Source organism: Chelonoidis abingdonii, chromosome 7, assembly GCF_003597395.2.
Source record: "Chelonoidis abingdonii isolate Lonesome George chromosome 7, CheloAbing_2.0, whole genome shotgun sequence".
Taxonomy (NCBI): Eukaryota; Metazoa; Chordata; order Testudines; family Testudinidae; genus Chelonoidis; species Chelonoidis abingdonii.
In genome coordinates this window covers 93,599,683-93,621,856 of record NC_133775.1, presented here as the reverse complement: position 1 = coordinate 93,621,856, position 22,174 = coordinate 93,599,683, and the positions used below count along the sequence as shown (strand labels likewise).

Sequence of the window (22,174 nt, the reverse complement as noted above, 5' to 3'; positions counted from 1 at the left end):
TAACTCTGTTAACTCCTAACATTCTGCAAATCCAGTGACTTCTAAAAAACAACAACAACAAAAAAAATCACAAAAATCAATCATGTATGTTCTTTGCAAATAGGACTTCCATTTAGAAACTAAAAAAAAAAAAAAACCCACATACTTTGTTGTTCCTTTAAAGCTGAAGCAATTTGAAAGAATGATCCTAAACAACAAAGTAAACCGAATAAAGTGCATAAAAATAAGTTATGGAATTAAAGAGATATATTCTAACCACAATGCTACTTACTGGGAGTTATTTGTCGGGAGAATAGACTTCTAGGAGTGTTTATCTGCAGAGAGAAATCCACGAAGCTTACATGTAATGGTATATACAAAAATTAAGTATTTCAAAGGAAGGAAAAGTTGATTTTACATGCAAGATCAAATGGAGCTCAAATAAATCAAAATGGCAACATCAAAGGCTGGCAAAAATAAAAAATAAATATATATTCTGACTAATTCTCCTCTTCTATCCCAGAGAAATGAAACACACATCGCCAAATCAGCTCAACCTTTTCAGGCTTCACAAGTGTTTTCGCGAATACATTTATTTTTATATATCTTTTTTTTTTTTTTAAAAAAAAAAAAAAAAAAAAGGTCTAGCAAATGCCCAGCACATCAAGTAATCTGTGATAATCAGTAGCTACATAAGCCTTTTCACATATGGATATGTTTATTTTAATCACATCATTTGTCACACTTGAACAAAAATGTTTGCTTCATGGGGCAGCTGCTGAGTTGGCATCTGTGCCCACCCAAGCCTCCAAAGCAGTGGAAAAAATTACTATTATTGCTATTAATTGTATCACCATATTCCTAAACCTTACAATCCAAGTAAGGCAGCATTTGCACTACATTAGATAGCCGTGTAGTAGAGTCCATGCACATTACTGATGTCTTCCCAGCAGCTATCCACAGAACACCCAGAGAGGAGCAAGCATGGTCAGTAAATTTGTACAGTTTCAATTCTCCACTGGAAGGAAGCAGTGGGTTGTGCATGCTGCTGCTACCCTACACCACAGCAGACTACCCCTAAAGCATAAGATGGAAAGATGGAATCACATCATTCCATGTGATTCTAGGCTTTGCTCCAATTCCAAAGCTTGGACCCAGGGCTTTGAGATCATCTTTCAGAGGTAAAATCCTACGTGCCATGCTATTTAAGTCGCATGCAAGAACAACATATATACCTCTAGCCCGATAGAACACTGTCCTCAGGAGCCAAAAAAATCTTACTGCGTTATAGGTGAACCCACATTATAACTAACTTGCTCTGATCCACCGGAGCGCACAACCCTGCCCCCCCACCCCCATAGCGCTGCTTTATCGTGTTATATCCAAATTTGTGTTATATCGGGTCACGTTATATCAGGGTAGAGATGTATTAATGTCTGCAGAAGGAAAAGGTTGTCATACATTTCTCTTTGGTCACTGGATCTTACGTTGATTCCACCTAATGATCATGATCCGATTCTGTAAACTGAGTAGGTTCTTAGAAGCAGCAACTTGAATTTGAATTTTGCTTTTGTGAACCAGTTTTTTGGTCTTGTAGAACTACTGTCTTACATTACTGAGAGAAAAAACAAATTTGACTCTTTGGGTAAATTAAAAATCATTTGCATGATCAACCCGAGATACCATATTCAAGTGTTTATACATGCACTACAGTCCATGAACTCTTAGAACCCAGTAACACATTTTCAGAAGGGCTAATGAGAATGAGGCTCCCTACATTCATTAAAAGCCAATGGGAGTTCAGTGCCTTATGCATGGAAGCCCCCTTGACAAATCCTAACTGTAACAGCGTTGTAAGTAAGTAAGTTTAGTTTCACTTCCTCACCCTATGTTTAAGGCAACACAAAAACACCAGAGCAGAGAAATGTTTTATTTGCAAAGGATAAAAGGAAGAGGGAAAAAAAGAAAAGAGGAAGCAATCTGCTTGAACTATGGGATTTATGAAGCTAAGTATAACTCAAGTTATTTCTTTACCTGGATCAAGTTCCTAATTAAAATAAGGAATGCACTACTATGTGGTCACATTTAAAAGAGAATTATTTTAACCTTTCTGCTCTATGCCTTTGGCAACCATAGTTAGCTCACTCTTTACCTCCAACGGGCTTTCCTCCGAGGTCATGTAGACGTATACTACAGAATATTATTTCGATTTGCAATGTGTCTGTGGCTTAAATCCTTAACAAGAAATAATACTAATAATGCCTCTTTTCTGACCTCAAGTTGTCCCACACCTAAGAAAGTCAACTAAACAAGCAAAATCAACTCTGGTCTGTGTCCCTTGTTTCTACATTTCTAGCAGTGGTGCAAGTACAGCGCAAGTGTCTGAAGTCTGTACAGCAGCCCCACCAGAGGACAAGGTTGAGGTGGGGCTGGGGGCAACACAGCTGCTCCTTTAACCACTGTAGTTCCAGAGAGTCCTGCAGTTCAGAAGCCTTCAGCGCAGCGGAAAGAGGACAGAGCTCCCTCTCTGGTAATGTGGGATGGATCACGGGTAAGGGACAGGGAGAGCACGGAGACCTGGGCTGGGGGAGGGGTCATGTGGACGGTCACATGGGGAAGTCACATACTCCCCCTTTAGCTGGTGACCCCCTCTACCCCCCCTTTGTGTCCCTCCCATGAGTGCAGCGTACCCATGAGAAATGAAGTCTACTTGCACCACTGGTTTGTAGTGAACATTTGTATATATTGTAGATAATGGAGTAAATAATTAAGCAATCAATTTACAAACACCTAGAAGATAACAAGGTGATAAACAAAAGTCAGCATTGTGTCAAACCAACCTGATAGCTTTGTTTAACAAGGTAACAAGCCTTGCGGATGGGGGGAAGCAGTAGATGTGGTATATCTTGACTTTAGTGAGACAGTATCAAAAGCCTTACATGACCTTCTCATAAACAAACTAGGGAAATATGACCTACATGGAGCTACTATCAGGGGAGGGGAGATATCTAGTTGGAAAATCGTTCCCAGAGAGTAGTTATCAGTGGTTCACAGTCATGCTGGAAGTGCATCATGAATGGGGTCCTGCAGAGATCGGTTCTGGGTCTGGTTCTGTTCAATATCTTCATCAGTGATTTAGATAATGGCATAGAGAGTACACTTACAAAGTTTGCGGATGATACCAAGCTGGGAGGGGTTGCAAGTGCTTTGGAGGGTAGGATTAAATTTCAAAATGATCTGGGAAAATGGTCTGAAGTAAAATTGGATGAAATTCAATAAAGACAAATGCAAAGTACTCCACTTAGGAAGGAATAATCAGTTGCATATATGCAAAATGACTGCCAAGGAAGGAGTACTGCAGAAAGCCATCTGGGGGTCATAGTGGATCACAAGCTAAATATGAGGCAACAGTGTAACACTGTTGCAAAAAGAGCAAACAACATGCTGGGATATATTAGCCACGAGAAGTAATTCTTCCGTTCTACTCCACGCTGATTAGGCCTCAACCGGAGTAGTGTGTCCAGTTCAGAAAAGATGTGGGCAAACTGGAGAAAGTCCAGAGAAGAGCAACAAAAAATCATTAAAGGTCTAGAAAACATGATCTAGGAGGGAAAATTGAAAGATTGGGTTTGTTTAGTCTGGAGAGGAGAAGACAGAGGGGACATGATAACAGTTTTCAAGTACATAAAAGGAGGAGGGAGAAGAATTGTTCTTCTTAACCTCTGAGGATAGAGCAAGAAGCAATTGGCTTAAATTGCAGCAAGGGCAGTTTAGGTTGGACATTAGGAAAAACTTCCTGTCAGAGTGGTTAAGCACTGGAATAAATTGCCTGAGGGTAGGGTGTAGAATCTCCATCACTGGCGATTTTTAAGAGCAGGTTGGAAAACACCCGTCAGGGATGGTCTATATAATACTTAGTCCTGCCTCGAGTGCAGGGGACTGGATTAGATGACCTCTTGAGGTCCCTTCCAGTTCTCTGATTTCAAAGCACACCCCATTCTGATTAGTTAACTGTTCTGCATCATCCTAAAATGCAAAGTTATTAAATATGTCTATTTGAGCTTGCCAGCCTTACAGATCAAGACTACAGGAACTGGGACAATATATTATTTTTTCTAACTTTGCAGAGAGTCGTGTGTGTGTACTGGGTGGTTTTTTTGTTTGTTTTTGTGTTAAGAAAGGAACAGCTGCGGAAGATTAATAGAACAGAAGAGGAAAGACAGGCTGCACACTGTGCACTTTTGTCTGCACTTACTGTTCAACATTCTGACATGGAGGTTTTTGAGAAACAGATTGTGGAATAATAATTGAAAAAAGTTTAATATAACCAAAAATGGCTTGTTACCATTGCAGTGAATCCATGCAATTTAGTATTGAGCCATAACATTTTGGAGGAAGGAATATATGGTCAATAAAAATACAAAGCATGACCATGTCTTTTATAGGCCCTTATTCACGTATCCAAACAGTGATTCCTTGGTGAGCTACACAGGATGAAATCCTGACCCCATGTAAGTCAATAGCCAAATTCCCATTGACTTGAATAGGCCCAGAAGATCCCCCATGAGTTTTCAGAACAAAAAAAAGGAACCACATTATTTCTTGAAAGCAGAGCAATAACAGTCACCCCTAACATCTAAGGTTTTTTAAGAGGTGGCAGAATACTTAATAAAAATAAAAAAAACCCAACCTAGAAGTAGACATCCTCTGTTCCCGGGGGCACAAGACACCTGCAGCTTTTGCAAGCACATCTTTATTTAACGAGTAGCGCAGCCAATTCTTGATTCAGATAGCAGAAAGTGATTTAGGTCTTTCCCTTTTCTGCAGTTGACTGTGCATGGACTGACGGTTGTGCCGGCACAGAACTCTAGTAGGTCTGACAGGACTTCACAGGGCCACAGCAAGTTGCACATGCTCTGTCAGTTATAAGACTGGACTTTGGAACCATGCAGTTTGTTAGCTTTCAGAGCACTACCCCGACCATAGTAAGATTTTGCTTTCTTAAGCGCACGCATGGGCTTTTTGTTTCTCCTCAGGGACCATCTTTTTCTTGAGGAGACTGCAGCTGCTCTCTTCTGATGAGCCCCAACGGATTTGCAAGTTAGTGTTTCGGCCAATTCAGACCAAAATGTACGATCCCATGCTTGGAGTTTGCACTTTGGAAAGCAATTTGCAGCACTTTCTCCACTCTACTTCTTATCACTGTAAGATATTCTGAAGAAACAAACAGTATTTGTGACTGGAGTCATGGAGCTGCCCTGTGCTACACAGCTGTTTCTCTACTGTCAATGTCAAGTTAATGTTTAAAGTATATGTTGCAAAACAGATATATATTATATATTTATTTTGTGGGCACTGCTCTGGATTTTCCCTTTATTCTTTTAAGAAAAGAAACACTGCTCAAGGGCAATGAAACCAGGATCAGCATAGTAGACAAAGATTACAATTCAGCCCCCAAGTTCTTTTATTCAATGGAAAACAACAAGCAAAAGACAAGTTTGGATGCACACTCAGGAATTTGTCCCTAGTCTCAGTTTGCCAGAAACTAGGAATGGACCACTTGATGATTACCTATTCTGTTCGTTCCCTCTAAAGCACCTGGCACTGGCCACTGTCAGAAGGCAGGATACAGGGTTAATGGACCTTTAGTCTGACCCAGCATGGCCGTGCTTATGTATACAAGAATGTAACGCACAGACGGGAAATTTGCTAGGATGCAACATGGCCAAGCCTAGCTCTGACAATCAGACATCATTTACCTGCATTTGACCACCACCTTTAATTATTTAAAATTATTTCACTTTTATAAATCTACTTCCCATAGTAATATGTAGTTTTGGCACAGTCATCATTTTGGACAACAGAGAGAGTAACCAGTTTCACTTCTCTGATGTAAAAGACTAACTGGTTTACGGGTTCTCTGGGAGGATGTCTACAGCTAAAGAAAATTATTTCACTATTAATTATTCATATCATAGCATGGAAACATTTCTACTGACCTTTGTTTTTAAAGAAAATCCAGTCTGGGCCCACTTACTTCAACAGTGTCCCTTGAAGAACACAAATATTTAAGGGCCCGATCCTGCAAATTCATTCTGTCAACAGTACCCTATGCTCACAGTTCCTCGGACTTCATTCTGGCTCAGAGCAGCAGGATGCCCATGGGTATCCACTTGCAGGAGTGCAGCCTATGTTATAAAGTAAATGGAGTTGGTTACACTCCACAGATGTTTACATGGAGACTTGAATCTTCCACAGATGCACAAAAACGTATGATTTAAAATATGACAATTTAGCATAGTTATAGCCCTGAAAGCATTTTTCCTAGTTGAACAGAAATGTTTTCCAATTCCTCTCGTATGCGGCTACTTGGTTACTTATCAGGTACCAACCTGCACTGCCTAAAGCACCAGTGTAGATTAGATATGTTGGGTAAGGTCACAAGAAAACAACTACTGAAAGTCAAAGAGACCTTAAGGCAGTGCTGGAGAAAACACTACTCCCACAAATGACAGACTAATCAATATCACAGGCAGGGCCAGCTCTGGCTTTTTTGCCGCCCCAAGCTCTCGGCTGCCTCTCCCAGCTGCACCGGCAAGCCTCTGAGTGGGTGGTGGCTGCACTCTGGTTAGCGGGACTCCCTGCGCTGCAGACATGCCCCGGGCAGCGGAGTGTGCACCCCAGCTAGCGGCGGGGGGGGGGGGGGAGAGAAAGGGGGAGGCTAGGGCTTCCTTCAGCCGGGGTGCTCGCCACTCCGCCCCTCCCGCTGCGACACCTACTGGGAAGGCTCTATGCTGCTCCCGCCTGCAGGTGAATTGAAAGTTGTCAGTCAGGGGGGAGGGAAGGGGATGCCCGGCGTGCTGCAGACCTGGCACTGGCTGGGTCAGACGGAGCACTCAGCCCTACAGTGGCACACTGAAAGTCATTCACAAAACAAAAGGAAAAAAGGCGGCTATGCTACCCTAGGACTGGGCGGAATGCCACCCCTGAGAATTTGCAGCCCCAAGCGCAAGCTTGCTCAGCTGGTGCCTGGAGCCAGCCCTGATCACAGGTCTACATAAAAGTATGCTTTCATCCAAGTGAGAAGCACATAATTATACTGAGAGAGAAAATTACTGAATACTGAGCTCACAACTAATAGCAACTATTGGCTGAAGAAACTCTCCACTTCCTTCCATTTACAAGGCTGCATGACCCCCAAAAAACCCACCAGAACATTGAGTCAAACAAGCGTATGAGACCACATGGCCTCAAAAGAAATAGTTGAAGGAACAATAGCAATTTACAAGTCACATGTTTGTCTGAATGTTTTGATGTATTACAGGGATCAACAACTTCTGGCATGCGACTCGCCAGGGTAAGCACCCTGGAGGCTGCTGGAAGCGGCGTGGGCCAAGGGATGTGCTGGCTGCAGCTTCCCACTGTCCCCATTGGCCTGGAGCCAGTGGGAGCCACGAACAGCCAAACCTGCCGACACGGCAGGTAAACAAACTGGGCCAGCCCACCAGGGTGTTTACTCTGGTGAGCCACGTGCCAAAGGTTGCTGACCCCTGATCTATTATTAGTATATGGCAACCCTTCTCAAACTGTGGGTCATGAACCCATTTTAATGCAGTCGTCATGGCCCGCATTAGACTTGTAGGGACCCAAGGCTGCAGCTGAAGCCCGAGTCCCACCCCGACATGGGGTTCTGGCTCCCAGCTTCACTTCCCTCCCCCTAGTCATGTAGTAACCGTTGTCAGAATGCAGTGCAAGGCAATAAAGTTTGAGAACCCCTGGATATGGTAATAACACCTAACATCACTATGACTGAAAGAAATCAAAGAACAAATATTTCTAATCCCTGCCCCTGCCAGATTGTTTACTTTGAGCATTTGATGAATCTTTGGGTCCAGTCAATTTCACTTGTTTCCCTATACAGTCAAGATGTTTCCTACTACAGTAGGTGTCTTTCACACAGCAACACAGGAGAGAAAATATTTTCTCGATCTTTTATGTCTAAGTGCATATAACCACAGTAACTTGCAGAGGAACTCCAGTGATATTGTAGTAGTACCTGAAACAACTTAAAACTTTTTTTAAGTACAGTACGTTTCACAATGAGTGTTCCTTTAAAAATTGCCCCTCCTCCTTAAAAGCAGGAGAGGGAAGAGGCTTGCACTGCAAATTGCCTTATAAAACTAACCAATTAGGGGAAGATAGTGATCCTAAGGGTTTGCTTCACTGGCAGCTCATTTGGTTATACAACTTTTAGTATATGGCAATCGGTCTTAAACTGTGGGTCGTGACCCCATTTTAAAGGGTCCCTTAACTGTACCTGGTAATCACTGCCTACTAGTTATTGTAAACTCACTTTTTTTAAAGAAAAAACTTTGAATAGTGAAATTCAAGTCCTACATATGGACTTCACTTCTCTGTCTTCAGTTAAAGTTATTTGCACTAGAGACCTCCAAGAAAAGAGCAAATATGAATACTGGGGCTGGAAAGGAGGTTGGGAAATCGCTCTGAGGCACGAGGAATTTTCAAAGTAGGAAAAAAAAAAAGTCAGTGAAACTTCACGCAGTGAAACCGAAGTCAAACACAGCCGCTAGTAGCTGTTTGGGAGGAAAACCAGCCCCCGCCCCATCTTTGGAGCGGAAGGCGGCAATGAGAAATCACTAAGCCCCTGTCATTTGGGGGGGTCTTGACATGAAAGCCCCTCAGATCAGCCAGTCTCCCGAGCAAGAGGCGCAGCAGAAATGAACTAAATCACGCCCCACTACATCACGGGGACTTAAATAACCGCTTTGTGACCACGGTATTATAGTGATCTCCGTTACCCTCGCTGGCTACCCCCCTCCCTTCAGTCAGCTGGCCCAAAATGGAGGCCGTGGGGGGGGTGCGGATCGCCAGCACGGCAAGGAAGTCCCGACAGCCCGCGCAGCAGCTGCCTGCAGCGCAGACCGGAGCCGGTAGCAGCGCAGAGACACAGTAGCCGGCCGAGAGCGCTGCCTGCGGGCAGGAAGAGGAGCCGGGCGCGCAGCAGGCGAGCCGGGACAGAGCCTAGACTGACCCGGTGGGGAAGGGGCGGTGGAGGCGGAGGGGGAGTCGGGGGTTCGAGCCCTGCGGGAGACGCCCCCTGCCGTTACCTTGCGGAGGTAGCTGGCCACCACCTGCTCGAAGGGGTATCTGAAAACCTGGTGCACGTCCACCGTGACCCCCATGCTCCCCGCCCGCGAGCTCAGCTGTCCTGCAACGGAACTTCCCATAAATTGCAAGGGCGGGGCTACAACCCTGGCACAGGCTAGGGTTTAACAGCCAGTTATAGCACGGTATGCTTGGGCCCGGCTCCGCCCACCTGCCTTCAGACCACGCCCCTTTCCCCTAGAGCTGCCTGAGGGGTGGGGACCTGCTGGGCCATTTTCCCCAGGCAGCAGCGGTCTGTTTCTCTCTAGGCAAAGGTTCCCTGGCAGCTTCATCATACCCGGACTGTCACTAGTGGGGTGCCATTCTGAATGTCTCGCCTGGCCCTAGGGTGACCAGACAGCAAGTGTGAAAAATTGGGACAAGGTGGGGGATAATAGGAGCCTATATAATAAGAAAAAGACCCAAAAAACAGGACTGTGCCTATAAAATCAGGACATCTGGTCACCCTACCTGGCCCAGCCTCAGCACTGGTAACCCTGCGCTTTCCTCCTGGGCCTTTTCAGATCTGCTGCCTTGCACACTCAGGCTGTGTCCAAATGTTCCTGTTCTTCTGCCATATCATATTATATATCTGTCCTCTACTTCCTATCCAAACAGCCCAATTCTTGTCCAGATCTTTATCATTTCTTTGTTATGTACTCTTCCTTTTCAGCCTCTATAACATGACATTCCCCCATGCCCATCCCAAGGTCCATAAAGAACACAACTGCTGCGATCACCTGCCTTGGCTGTCACTATAATCACTCCACTGTCTCCTTGTTTTGCTGCTTCAAGTTCAAGATTCTTTTCTTTACCTTCCAGGGCCATCATAGTTCTGCCTCTTCCAATATGCCTATAATGTCGGCCACCTTCACCTACTTTTTAGTTCATGCAAATATCTCTTCTCTTCTTTAATACCTCTCCTTATGCATGGAACATGGAAGTGATCCTTAAGGTCGCTACCTTCTTTTCCTTCAAATTTCTGCTCAGGACCCACCTCTGGCACAACACATGTAGGAAATCCACAACATAACATTCGCTAGATTGAGCACTGGGGGAGGGGGAGACAGCTGGCACTTATTGTAACTTTTTATAATAATTACACAAAGATAGTACCAATGTAAATGCATAAAGATTTTACATGTGATGACCTCACTGACTGACCCCACCATCCTATGTGGCTTGTCCTCTGTATTATTCTGATTCATAAAACAGGAGAGTCTACAGCTTCCAGCCACGATCAGGGCTCTATTATTATGAATCATTATTTTTTGCATTGCTGTATCACATAGGAGCTGTAGTCATGGATCAGGGTGAACAAATAGACAGTCCCTGCCCACCTCACAGAGCATGTGCTAGGCTCTGTACCATCACCTAATGAGAGAGAAGAGGTTACCATGTAAATCAGGGGTCAGCAACCATTCAGCAGTGGTGTGCCAAGTCTTCATGTATACACTCTAATTTCAGACTTCATGTGCCAGTAATACATTTTAATGTTTTTAGAAGGTCTCTCTATAAGTCTATAATATATAACCAAATTACTGTTATATGTAAAGTAAGCACAGTTTTCAAAATGTTTCAGAAGCTTTATTTAAAATTAAATTAAAATGCAGATCTTATTAGTTTAGTGTGATCCTGGCCCTTGTTTTTCCTTGCTGAGTTTTCCAGTGTCTGGTGGTACGTATTTGGATACTTTAAACTGCACACAGGCTTCTGAGTGATCAGTTGTTAACTGGCTAGAACCCTAGATTGGCAGCTGAGGTGAGTGGAACTGGCAGCTGGCAGGGCTGAGCAGGGCCGGAGGCCTGGACCTTGCCTGGCAGGGGGCCTGTGCTGGAACTCCAACCGGAAGCAAGGTGAATGGGGCTGCAGCGGGGACCCCAGCTGGCAAGGGGCCAGCAACCAGAACTCCTGAGTGGCGGCGGGTTGAGCGGGTCAGCCCACCCAGCTCTGGGGTTTCGGCAGTGGGCTGAGCGTCTCCGCCCGCCCCTGCTGTGGGGTTTCAGCCGCCGGCTCCTGCCAGCCGGGGTCTCAGTCTACTGCCAGCCTGGGGTTCCTTCCCCCAGGCCAGCAGCAGGTGCTGAGTGGGACCGGCGGCGGGACTCCAGCTGCCAGAGGGCCAGCAGCGGGAACCCCAGAGCAGCAGCAGGCTGAGCGGCTCAGCCCGCCCCGTGTGCCATCAAAAATTGGCTCACGTGCCACCTTTGGTGTAAATAGACAAGACACACACAAGGAAGGAAAGGAAGTGGGAACACAGAGAGGTGAAAAGACTCTGCTACAATCACAGAGAAATGTAGTATCAGAACCCATATCTCCCAGCAGCTAGTCCAGACAGGACAGGTACTGTATATGGTGCCTAATACAATTAGACAACTATCCAGCCAGGGTGCCTGTGCCCGATGGAAATATAAATTAATCCCACCGTGTCTATCTGAATGTGGCATTTTAAGAAAAAGCAAACACATTATTCAGTGTTGTTTACTCAGCAAAGTAAGAGAACATTTATTAAGTTACTCAGAGCAATATGTAACCAAAATCAGATGAATCAATTTGAAAGGTAAAAAATTATATAAACCCAAATAATTGTACAACACAGTACTTAATATTATGTGTCATTCATATACCTATCTCGCAATGCACACAGATGCAGATCCTGAAGTCCATAGTCTTTATTTGGGCAATGTTCCTATTGAAGTAAATAGGAAAGAATAGATCTCAGTACCAGACCCATTTCAAAGAATGGAACAGTTTAACATTTCAAAGAATGGAAATGTTAAACTGAGGGGTCAAGGTGAATGGGGATAGCTGACAAGGAGAGGCATGAAGAGCTGATAATAGTGCTGGGGAAGGAATCTGTCCAATGAGAAAGAACAATAAATACTTTATAAATTTACATTTTCAGATAATTTTTATTGTACATATTCAGCTTATGCATACTAGGCAAAATAACTTACAGTTCATTTATTTTACACTGGTGAAACTGTAAATAAAGCTAACGACACTCAAGAAAAGCATTTTGAAATGAAAACCAAACAAAATTTGAGGACAGATATATGCTTGATGAGAATTACAGACTTTTGGAGTTTATTTTACCATTAGTCCATGCACAGATCAGGACCCCATCCATTCGAATTCCCAACATAGAATGGTAATGCACCAAGTTAAGGAAACTAAATGATCTGTGATATTATTATGCACTTTTTAAAAAGCATAGTTTTGATATCAGATACAAACATCAGAAGATCTGAAAACTAGGATGGCGTTATTTCTAATAATCCAGCTGTCTCAGAGAGCTCTTATAATATACACACGCCAAAGTACAAACTCAGCCATACATAACTGTGTCTAGGCTTGCAATCTCAGCATGTAGAGCATGTAAGAAGCCTTTTAATTCAAAGTCTCAGAGGTAACGTGCAAGTTAAACCTTCATTAACATTATCCAAGAATATCAAGTGTAATAAACTTTTAGAAAACAAAAAGCATTTCCCCTGTTTGCCTCCACTTTTTATGAAGCCCTTGTGTCCTGTGCTGCCACTGGTAGCCTGCTAACTATTTAACATCGCTGCTTCAGCTAAACTAATTAGAGTTTATATTGTGCAAATGACAACATGGGATTAATACGAAGCAACAGGAGCCCTGTTCACCACCAGCCTGATCCGGAGCAGTGCTGAACATCCGCAATTCCCATTAACATTAATGGGAGCTGTGGGTCAGCACTTCTCGGGATCAGGCTATAAAATGCTCCAGTTTTTCTATTTTTAATTTCCCCCATGGTAATTTCTCAATAATAATGTTTCAGACTGGGAGAAAGGCTCTAGTCTGCTACTTAAATCATACACTGGAAGAATTGCTGTGTATCATAAGACTATATTTGAAATCTGCAGGAAATCCACTGCAGGGCAGAATGAATTGCACAAAAAAGTATCATTTTAAAATGTCCACCACGTTAAATCTAAGAGGAGGTTGTGCCAACGTGCAGCATTGTTTTTATACAAACATTTTGTAATTTGACAAGTTACTCACATGCTTAAAGCACAGCTACTTCTGCCGTTTATTGGTATTATTATTTTATTACAGGAACATCTACAGGGCCCAGACAAGCATTGCAGCCCCACAGTACTAGGCACTATGTAAACATGCAGTCCCTACCCTATAGAGTTAAGCGTGTGCTTAATTTATAACTATATGTAGTCCCTTTGACTTCACTGCATTACTCACATGTCAAATTAAGCACAATGTATAAGTGTTTGCAGCATTGGGGCCTAATTTAATTAGAAGACACAACAAGTGCATGTACAAACAAACTGATGGGGGCGTGGAGTAACAGTAATAGGAGCAGGTTTACATGTACATTTAGGGGTGTGCACAATGCACTCTTACCACTTTTTAATAACCTGCTATATACACTGGCTGCTCTCTGATATAAAGAATAGGCAATGTGTACTAAGGTTTCAGTGAAACATTGACCTGGATACACATAGGTAGTTGAAGGAATGGCAGATACGATTATTGGGCACAGACCTGGCACGGTTGCAAGCCATTTTCATTGCAAGCAGGACATCTGAGAGCCCGGTAGGACTCTCTAAATCTGTTAGCCAACATTGAAAACTTGCTTCCGTGGCACAGAGAGCAGGGGGCTGAACCTGATCCTTTACACTGGGAGCAATTGTGCTCAGTGTCTCCTTCCTGAAAGAAAAGAATCAAACAAATATCCTTTATTAACACCAGAAATCTAATTAGTAACACACAAAGTAGCAGAGAGCTGTCACCAGAAGAGTCCAACTTAGGGGGATATTCTCCTCAAACCAGTACAACAGCTCATGGCTTTGATACACTGCTCTCTTTCCTGCTACCTGCTTGGGTCTCCTATCCTTGTTCTGCCTACAGGGAGCTCTCCAAGGCAGGGACTGTGTCTTCCCATGTTTGTGGGACATGCCTGTGATGCTACCACAAATAATAATTGTGGGCTGTGTGGAAAATGAAGTTCAACTTTCTTTCCTTCTCCCTCAAGGCTCTGCATGTAGGGATCTTAAAGAAGGTTTATATTAAACATGGGTTATATAAAAATGATTTATTGTTAAAAATGATTTATTGTTAATTGATACTTTATAACTAAAGGTTTATATTAGAAATAAATATGATTCCTGAGATTTAGCCTCTAACGTGCAAGCCACCAGCTGTGTCTGTGTGAAGCCTGCTCAAAGAAATACTTTGTATAAAACATTTTAAACGTTAATTGACTCTATGTGCCCATTCTCTAAGTGACACTTTGTAGTCGCTACTTTGTAACGGCCGCTGTGAGCCAAAACAGTAGCTGTTATAGCACATAGATAGAGACCCCCACCCTCTGTAAGTTTTCATCTCACTTTATTTTTGAATGATAAAAGACAGGGAATCTCGCATAAATTGGTAACACCCCAAAAGTTAAAGAGACAGTGAAAAAGATGGGATTAAGATAGAGAATGTATGTGAATGAGTGCCTAGTTTAAATAATGAATGAATGGTTAGGGAGTTACCAGCCTGACGAATTCAGCGTGGGCAGAAGAAGGTGTCAAGTGGGATCAACCAGATGACCCCCGGAGGGCAAACTGGAATCCAAACCACCACCTCAAAGGAAGGAAAAACAAAAATCTGACAACATGGAGCCAGCCACCTGCTGATTGATTTAACAACAGCAGAATGAAGCAACTCTCATGGACTGACATAGGGATAAATTCCTATAAAACTGGACTCTGAAGAGTACGTCTTTGAGTCTATGGTTCTGCTGCCAGCCTCCAGGAGCATCAGGTGCACCTGACTCGGACTCAGCTCCACTCTTGTGTACAGGGTACCTGGCCAGTATTCTGTCACAAGCAACTTTAGGCTGGTAACTATAATATCTATACAGAACTTGTATGAATGATTGTGTGAATGGAGATATATATATAAGTAATCATAGGAATAAGTAGCCAAACAACGTTGGTTGCTGTTATCTTTTATTTTGGTATTTACAATAAATGTGACAAATGTCTTGTCCCCTTTAATAAGATCCTGCTAGTTTTTATTGGTATAACATGCATAGCTCTCCATCTGTTTCTGCTGGCATTTCTCACCACTGCTCTCCCCTCTGTCTCTCCACCAATGAATCTTGCCTCATCTGTTCTTTTATCTCCTTCTTTTTCTTCCCCCTTCCGCACACGCCATCATGCCATCTTCCATGTTGCCCCATGCACTTGCAGCTGCCTCCCCATCTGTGTGTGCCAAACGCTCTCTTTTAAATCTCTCTCAAAATTCCTTGCATCTGCAGATCCCAGAAATTATTAAATATCTTCATGGGGAAAATGCCTTACTGCAAAAAGGATGTCAAGTTCAGGTATTTGCATCATTCATGGACTTCTACTTTGCATAGCAATACAGATCAAATGGTGAAATTTGAGGGCCTAAGTTAAGGTGTAGTTTGGTGCCAGACACATGCTCTAGGTGCCTACCTGCTGAAAGTCCAAACTGGTGTATTTCAACTTGTAATGATTATACTAATAGGCACCTTCTAGGGCTCTGAGCTTGCACAATGTCAAATAAAATCTAATCTATTCAAATAGACTGGCCCACAGTTACCCTCCAAAAAGAATCAATCCTAATCATGGAAACCTCACCTTTTACCATATTCTCTTCATCCCAGGTAACCAGGAAAATTGATGGGCTTTGCTGAGCTTCTTCAAGGTTATACTATTCAAGGACAACATCTTATGGCAGCTCCCTCTGTCTGCGTTGAGGGAGCTCCACCTTGAGCACTTCCACGAATTGCAACTGTGAAATTATCATGTAGAGAAGGAGGTAGCCTCCCTCCCAAGTAACAAGATCCCAAACCCATTCAGAGCTTTGGAGGTTAAATATTGAATTTAGATCCCTAAATTAGGTGACCACATTCAAAAACTGGTCTCCCCTTATCAGTTTCTAACCAAAACAAGTTCCATGTTACTGTACATGCTACTGATTTAGGGGTCTCTGCAATTTTGGGTGATGATTTTGAAACACCTTAAGGATGCCTTGGTTTTGAGCGTGCGCCCTCTGAAAATCAAGCCGCTTTTAAGAACATAAGAACAGCCGTACCGGGTCAGACCAAAGGTCCATCTAGTCCAGTATCTGTCTCCCGACAGTAGCCAATGCCAGGTGACCCAGAGGGAGTGAACCTAACAGGGCAATGATCAAGTGATCTCTCTCCTGCCATCTATCTCCATCCTCAGATGAACAGAGGCTAGAGACACCATTCTTTACCCATCCTGGCTTACAGCCATTTATGGACTTAACCACCATGAATTTATCCAGTTCTCTTTTAAACACTGTTATAATCCTAGCCTTCACAACCTCCTCAGGTAAGGAGTTACACAAGTTGACAGTGCACTGCGTGAAGAAGAACTTCCTTTTATTTGTTTTAAATCTGCTGCCTATTAATTTCATTTGGTGACCTCTAGTTCTTGTATTATGGGAATAACTAAATAACTTTTCCTTATCCACTTTCTCAACATCACTCATGATTTTATATACTTCTATCATATCCTCCCTTAGTCTCCTCTTTTCCAAGCTGAAGAGTCCTAGCCTCTTTAATCTTTCCTCATATGAGACCCTCTCCAAACCCCTAATCATTTTAGTTGCCTTTCTGAACCTTTTCAAGTGCTAGAATATCTTTTTGAGGTGAGTACACATTCTGTACACAGTTCAGAGATGTGGGCGTACATCGGATTTGATTATAAAGCATTATATTTCTCAGCTTATCTATATGCCCCTTTTATTGTCCTTAACATCTCTGTGGCTTTTTGACCGTCTCTGCACACTGCGTGGGCATCTTCAGAAGAACTATCCACGAGCTCTAAGATCTTTTCCTGACTCGTTGTAGCTAAATTAGCCCCATCATATGTATGTTAGGTGGGGTTATTTTTTCCAATGTGACTTACTTTACATTTATCCACATAAATAATTTCTTTGCCATTTTGTGCCCATCACTTAGTTTGTCAGATCTTTTTGAAGTTCTCACAATCTGCTGGTTGGTCTAACTATCTTGAGTAGTTTAGTATCATCTGCAAACTTTGCGCATCTCACTGTTTACCCTTTCTCCAGATCATTAGATAAGATTGAGAAGTAGGATTGGTCCTAGGACCGAACGTGGGACACCACTGTTACCCCTCTCCACTGAGAATACATGTATCACTTTGTTCCCTGTCTTTTAACCAGTTCTCAATCATGAAAGGACCCCCTTATCCCATGACGGCTCAATTTACGAGGAGCCTGTTGGAGGACCTTGTCATAAGCCTTCTGGAATCGTAGAGTACACTACGTGTCCACTGGATCCCCTTGTCCACTGTTTGTTGACCCCTTCAAAGAACTCTATAGGATTAGAAGACATGATTTCCCTTTACAGAAACGATGTGACTATTGCTCAGCAGTTTGATTTTTTCTATGGTGCTGACAAGTTACTTAACTATGTTCGACAATTTGGCCCGGTACCAGTGATGTTAGACTTATGGTCTGGTAATTGCGCAGCATCACCTCTTGAGAGCCTTTTAAATATTGGCGTTACATTAGCTAACTTCCAGTCATTGGTACCGAGCCGATTTAGAAGGACAGGATTACAACCTTAGTTAATAGTTCCGCACTCACAGTTCTGAGTTCGGTTCAGACTTGCTTGGGTTGAGTCCTATCGGTCCTGGTGGACTTGTTATGTTTGAGTTATCAATAATCCTAAAATCTCGCTCTAGTGACACTTCAATCTTGTGACAGTTCCTCAGATTTGTCACCAATAAAGCCAGCTCAGGTTTGGAATCTCCCTAACATTCTGCAGCCCGTGAATCTGCATAGCAAAGAATCGCATTGTTTTCCAGCAATGCTTTTGCGTTTAAGCGCTTCCTCTTTGTATCTCGATCGTTCAGAGGGGCATCCCTGGGTGCGAGGCTGTCCCTTCTGATTGTCTTAAAAAACATTTTGTTATTACCTTGTGGAGTTTTTGGCTAGGCCGTTTTTCAAACTCCTCTTTGGCTTTTCTTATTACACTCTTGCACTAAGTTGGCATGTTTATGCTCCTTTCTATTTGCCTCACTAGGATTTGACTTCACTTTTTAAGGAAGTCTTTTTTATCTCTCACTGGCTTCTTTTACATGGTTTTTAAGCCATGGTGACTCTTTTTAGTTCTTTTAACTGTGTTTCTTAATTTGGGGGTATACATTGAAGTGGGCCTCTATTATAGTTGTCTCTTAAAAAGTCGCTATTGCAGCTTCCAGGGATTCACGTTTAGTCAACTGTACCTTAACTTTCTGTTTAACTACACCCTCATTTTTGTATAGTTCCACTTTGAAATTAAATGCCAAGTGTGGCTGTTGAGATGTTCTTCCCACCACAGGGATGTTGAATGCTATTGTATTTTATTGGTCATTTGCAGCGAAGCGTCTGCTATATGTTAGGACCTCTTAACCAGGCTCGCATGCCCTCACACTCACGATTAAATCTAGAGTTGCCTCTTCCCCTTGGTGGGTTCCAGACACCTCGCTCATAAGCATCATTTATAGCAGTCAAGAAATTGTAAGTCTGCTTTCATCCTGAAGTGAAATGTTCCAAGTCAATATGAGGATAATTGAAATCCCCCATTATTACTGGGCTCTTAATTTTGATAGCCTCTCTAATTTCCCTTAGCATTTCATCATCACTATTACTGTCCTGGTCAGGTGGTCAATAATAGATCCCTAATCTTATATTTTTATTAGAGCATGACATTTCTATCCATAGAGATTCTATGGAACATGTGGATTCGCTTAAGATTTTTACTTCATTTGAATTTACATTTTCTTTCACATATAGTGCCACTCCTCCCCCTGCACGACCTGTTCTGTCCTTCCAATATATGTTGTATCCCAGAATAATTGTGTCCCATTGATTGTTCTCAGTACACCAGGTTTCTGTGATGCCTATTATATCAATATCCATCTTTATCACAAGGCACTCTAGTTTACCCATTTTATTATTTAGACTTCTAGCATTTGTGTACAAGCACTTTAAAAACTTGTTTTTGTTTATTTGTCTGCCCTTTTCTGATGTGCCAGATTCTTTTTTATGTGACTGTTTATCATCTGATCTGGCCCTTACATTATCCTCTTCCGTCCTCTACTCCTGACTATGACCTGGAGATTCTCTATCATCAGACTCTCCCCTAAGAGAAGTCTGTGTCTGATCCACATGCTCCTCTGCAGCAGTCGGCTTTCCCCCATCTCCTAGTGCCTCAAATTCAGCACCCAAAAACTGAGGCACATGAATTCACAAGTCACTTTAGAAAGCCTCCACCTTAAAACTTTCCAGAGAAGGTACAGCATTCGGTTTCCCTGTACACTCATACATCTGAGCCACAAGCGGATTTTGTGTTTGGAGAATTTCTGTAAGTAAAACTACCCCAAGCATAAAGAGTCGGTTATTGATTTGCAAAAGTTGTAATTCTCAGGAGTGTCACTGCACAGCGGCACTACATTCTGGCAGCCAATGAAGGTCAGACTAATTGGAATCCTGACCAGGAAAGAATGACTGGTGCAAAACATGGAGGACCTGAATCTGAAATATTTCTGCTGATATTAAAGGACTTCTGTTACAACTTCAGGGCTGGCTCAGCCGTGTAGTAATAGTGCTCTGCATGGGGAGATTCAAGTTCAACTCTAAGGTCTGTACTCTTGTTCCATTGGGAGACAAGGACAAAGGGCCTGGTCTAACATCCATAAAAGTCAATAGAAGACTGATTGACTTCATTAGGGAGAAGATTCAGGACAAACTAGCACTGCAGAAGTATAGCCCCTATCCCCTGGGTGTCAGGGATGCCTTGCTGCATAAATAGTGACCTCCCACAGTCGATAGGAGAACAACGTTGATGCCAATGATTCCAGCTTTCAGCTGAAGTAAGTGGTGACCTTGCAGATGGGTGAGCTTTGAAGTGGGGCTCATGTGGGAATTCTCTGGGGCCTAGGAGGACACAGCAGGAGTAGGGAGGAAGCACTGCAGCCCATCTTGCCTTACCTCCACATACTGGTTGTCAGCAAGTTGGTTTTCTGCATCTTTCACGCGCCCATTGACTTGATGGCCATCCCCTTTCTTCCCATCTCGGCACATGAAGGACCAGTCATCAGTGCCCTCATTCTGGATGATTTTTCTTATCAGCTCTTTCTTGTCCATTGGTGTGCGGATGATTTTCAGGTTGCTAGTGTAGATGACAATCTTGCCAAAATCTAAAATGGGGGAGGGCTGTAAAAGGGACACATGAGTACCTCGGCTGTACAAAATCATCACATAGAACAAGGTTGAGGCAGCATCAGTCTCTGCTGCCCTGGTGATTCCAGAGGAATAAGGCCCATAACGCTCACTGCAGTTCACCCAATAGGCTGCCTCTGCAGATTTTAAGAAAAGCTCAAAACACTGAGTGCACTCTGGGTGCTGAGCACTGTTAAAAACTTGGGCCCCAATTCTGGCCGCTGAGCACTTGAAAATCTAGCACTGAACTCCTTTGAAAATCTAGTCCTATGGGCCCGATTCAAAACCCACTGAAGTCAATGAGAATCTTTCATTGACTTCAGTGGGCATTGGACAAGGCCTTATAAGCCTCGTACATGAATTGCATCTTTGGGCAGGACAGCATCCCGGAGTCCATCTGTTTGTTTCAGCCCCAGCAGAAGTAAAAATACCTTGGTTTGAAATCAGCAGGGGAGGATTAGGGAGGAAAATCATCTCTGCATTAGGAAATGACCTGCACCTTTTGGCAGTTGAGAAGTTTGCAGAAATTTATCACCCCATGATTTTTCATATTTCCAAGCATGTCTTCACTTTCTGATCCTGCCCAGAAATGGAAGTGCCGAATGATGTCAGGAGATTCCATAACTTTTAGCATTTCCTAACTCAATTTTGCAGATTTAAAAAGATACAGATGAGTAGACAAGAGTTTGGGGGCAGTCACGCAAACAAAGGAATAGAAACTTACCCAGGAATAACTCGAGTCCTAGACAATACTCCCTCTCTTCAATGTAAATTCCAATATCCAAGGCTGTGCATGAGCTAAATGGGCATAAAAATACTTACCTCCCTCTTGGGGGAAGAAGTGGCTTCATTTATTAATGTTCTTAAAGTGTTTTGAGATTCTTGGATGGAAAAGAAACAAAACCAACTAAACCCAGAGTCTGTTGTATTCTATACCTAACAGTGAAGAGAGGGACTAAATAAATGTTCCTGTGTTCCTTGAATTTGTATTCTTTTCTACCGATTTTAAAGCTCACCTGGGGGCTGTCAAGCACTTCTAGTAAAGCAGTAAGTTTGCTCACTTAGGCCAGGTCTACACTGCGACTTTAAATCAGTTTAATGGCTGATATACCGATTTAACGCTGTATCCGTTCACACGACGTCGTCCTTAATATCGAGTTAACCGCCTCCTTAAATCGATTTCGGAACTCCTCCCAAACGAGAGGAGTAGCGCTAAAATCGATAGTGATAACTCGGATTAGGGTTCGTGTGGACGGAAATCGACGTTATTGGCCTCCGGGCGGCATCCCAGAGTGCTGCAGTTGACCGAGCTCTGGGACAGCAATCTGACTCGTCGGTTGCAGCGGCTGGACAGTAAACAGGAAAAGCCCCGGAGCGAACTTTTTGAATTGCATTCTCTGCTCTTGGCCAGCGGTGTGAGCCTCTGATCAGTCACGTTGGCTAGCGCTGGAGTCTAACTCAAAAAGAGCCGGCCATGGGCACCGGTAGGAGAGATACTAGGTCTGATCGCTGTATCAGGCACCGACAAAAATCTGTTGTATATCAAGCTCTATACAGAACACGAACGCACAAGCGATTTGAATTAAAAAACTGCGGGATACACAGCGCTGCGTGACAGCGTTAACGGGAAAGCCAGAAGACCACAATTGGACGCTCATGAAGCGGTAGGGATTGGTGAGTTGTCGCAAGTTGGGACTGCCAGGTAGTCCACATTCCATACAGCCAGCATCGTATGTGAAATATTATTTATGCATTAGTTGCAGAGCTGCCATGTCCT

The 22,174-nt window shown here is 43.2% G+C and overlaps 2 protein-coding genes across 4 annotated transcripts in view; both read right to left on the bottom strand.

Annotated features, from left to right (window-relative positions):
- The window catches only part of PRELID2 (PRELI domain containing 2), a 45,944-nt gene extending 36,695 nt beyond the window's left edge, over window positions 1–9,249 (bottom strand). The window contains exons 1-2 of one of the 3 annotated variants that reach the window (XM_075068119.1): window positions 9,108–9,182; window positions 5,979–6,167 (exon numbers count right to left, since the gene is read on the bottom strand). Coding sequence is in view for 2 of the 3 variants with exons in the window: in XM_032801434.2 (XP_032657325.1) it covers window positions 9,108–9,227 (120 nt within the window). In the remaining variant the exon portion in view is untranslated. Of the gene's footprint in view, window positions 1–5,978; window positions 6,168–9,107 lie in introns of all 3 variants that reach the window. The other 2 variants (XM_032801434.2, XM_075068118.1) reach the window with 2 other exon arrangements.
- Window positions 9,250–13,650: 4,401 nt separating this feature from the next.
- GRXCR2 (glutaredoxin and cysteine rich domain containing 2) overlaps window positions 13,651–22,174 on the bottom strand; it is a 17,567-nt gene continuing 9,043 nt past the window's right edge. The window contains exons 2-3 of the mRNA XM_032801507.1: window positions 20,167–20,391; window positions 13,651–13,830 (exon numbers count right to left, since the gene is read on the bottom strand). Coding sequence (XP_032657398.1) covers window positions 13,651–13,830; window positions 20,167–20,391 — 405 coding nt within the window. The remainder of the gene's footprint in view (window positions 13,831–20,166; window positions 20,392–22,174) is intronic.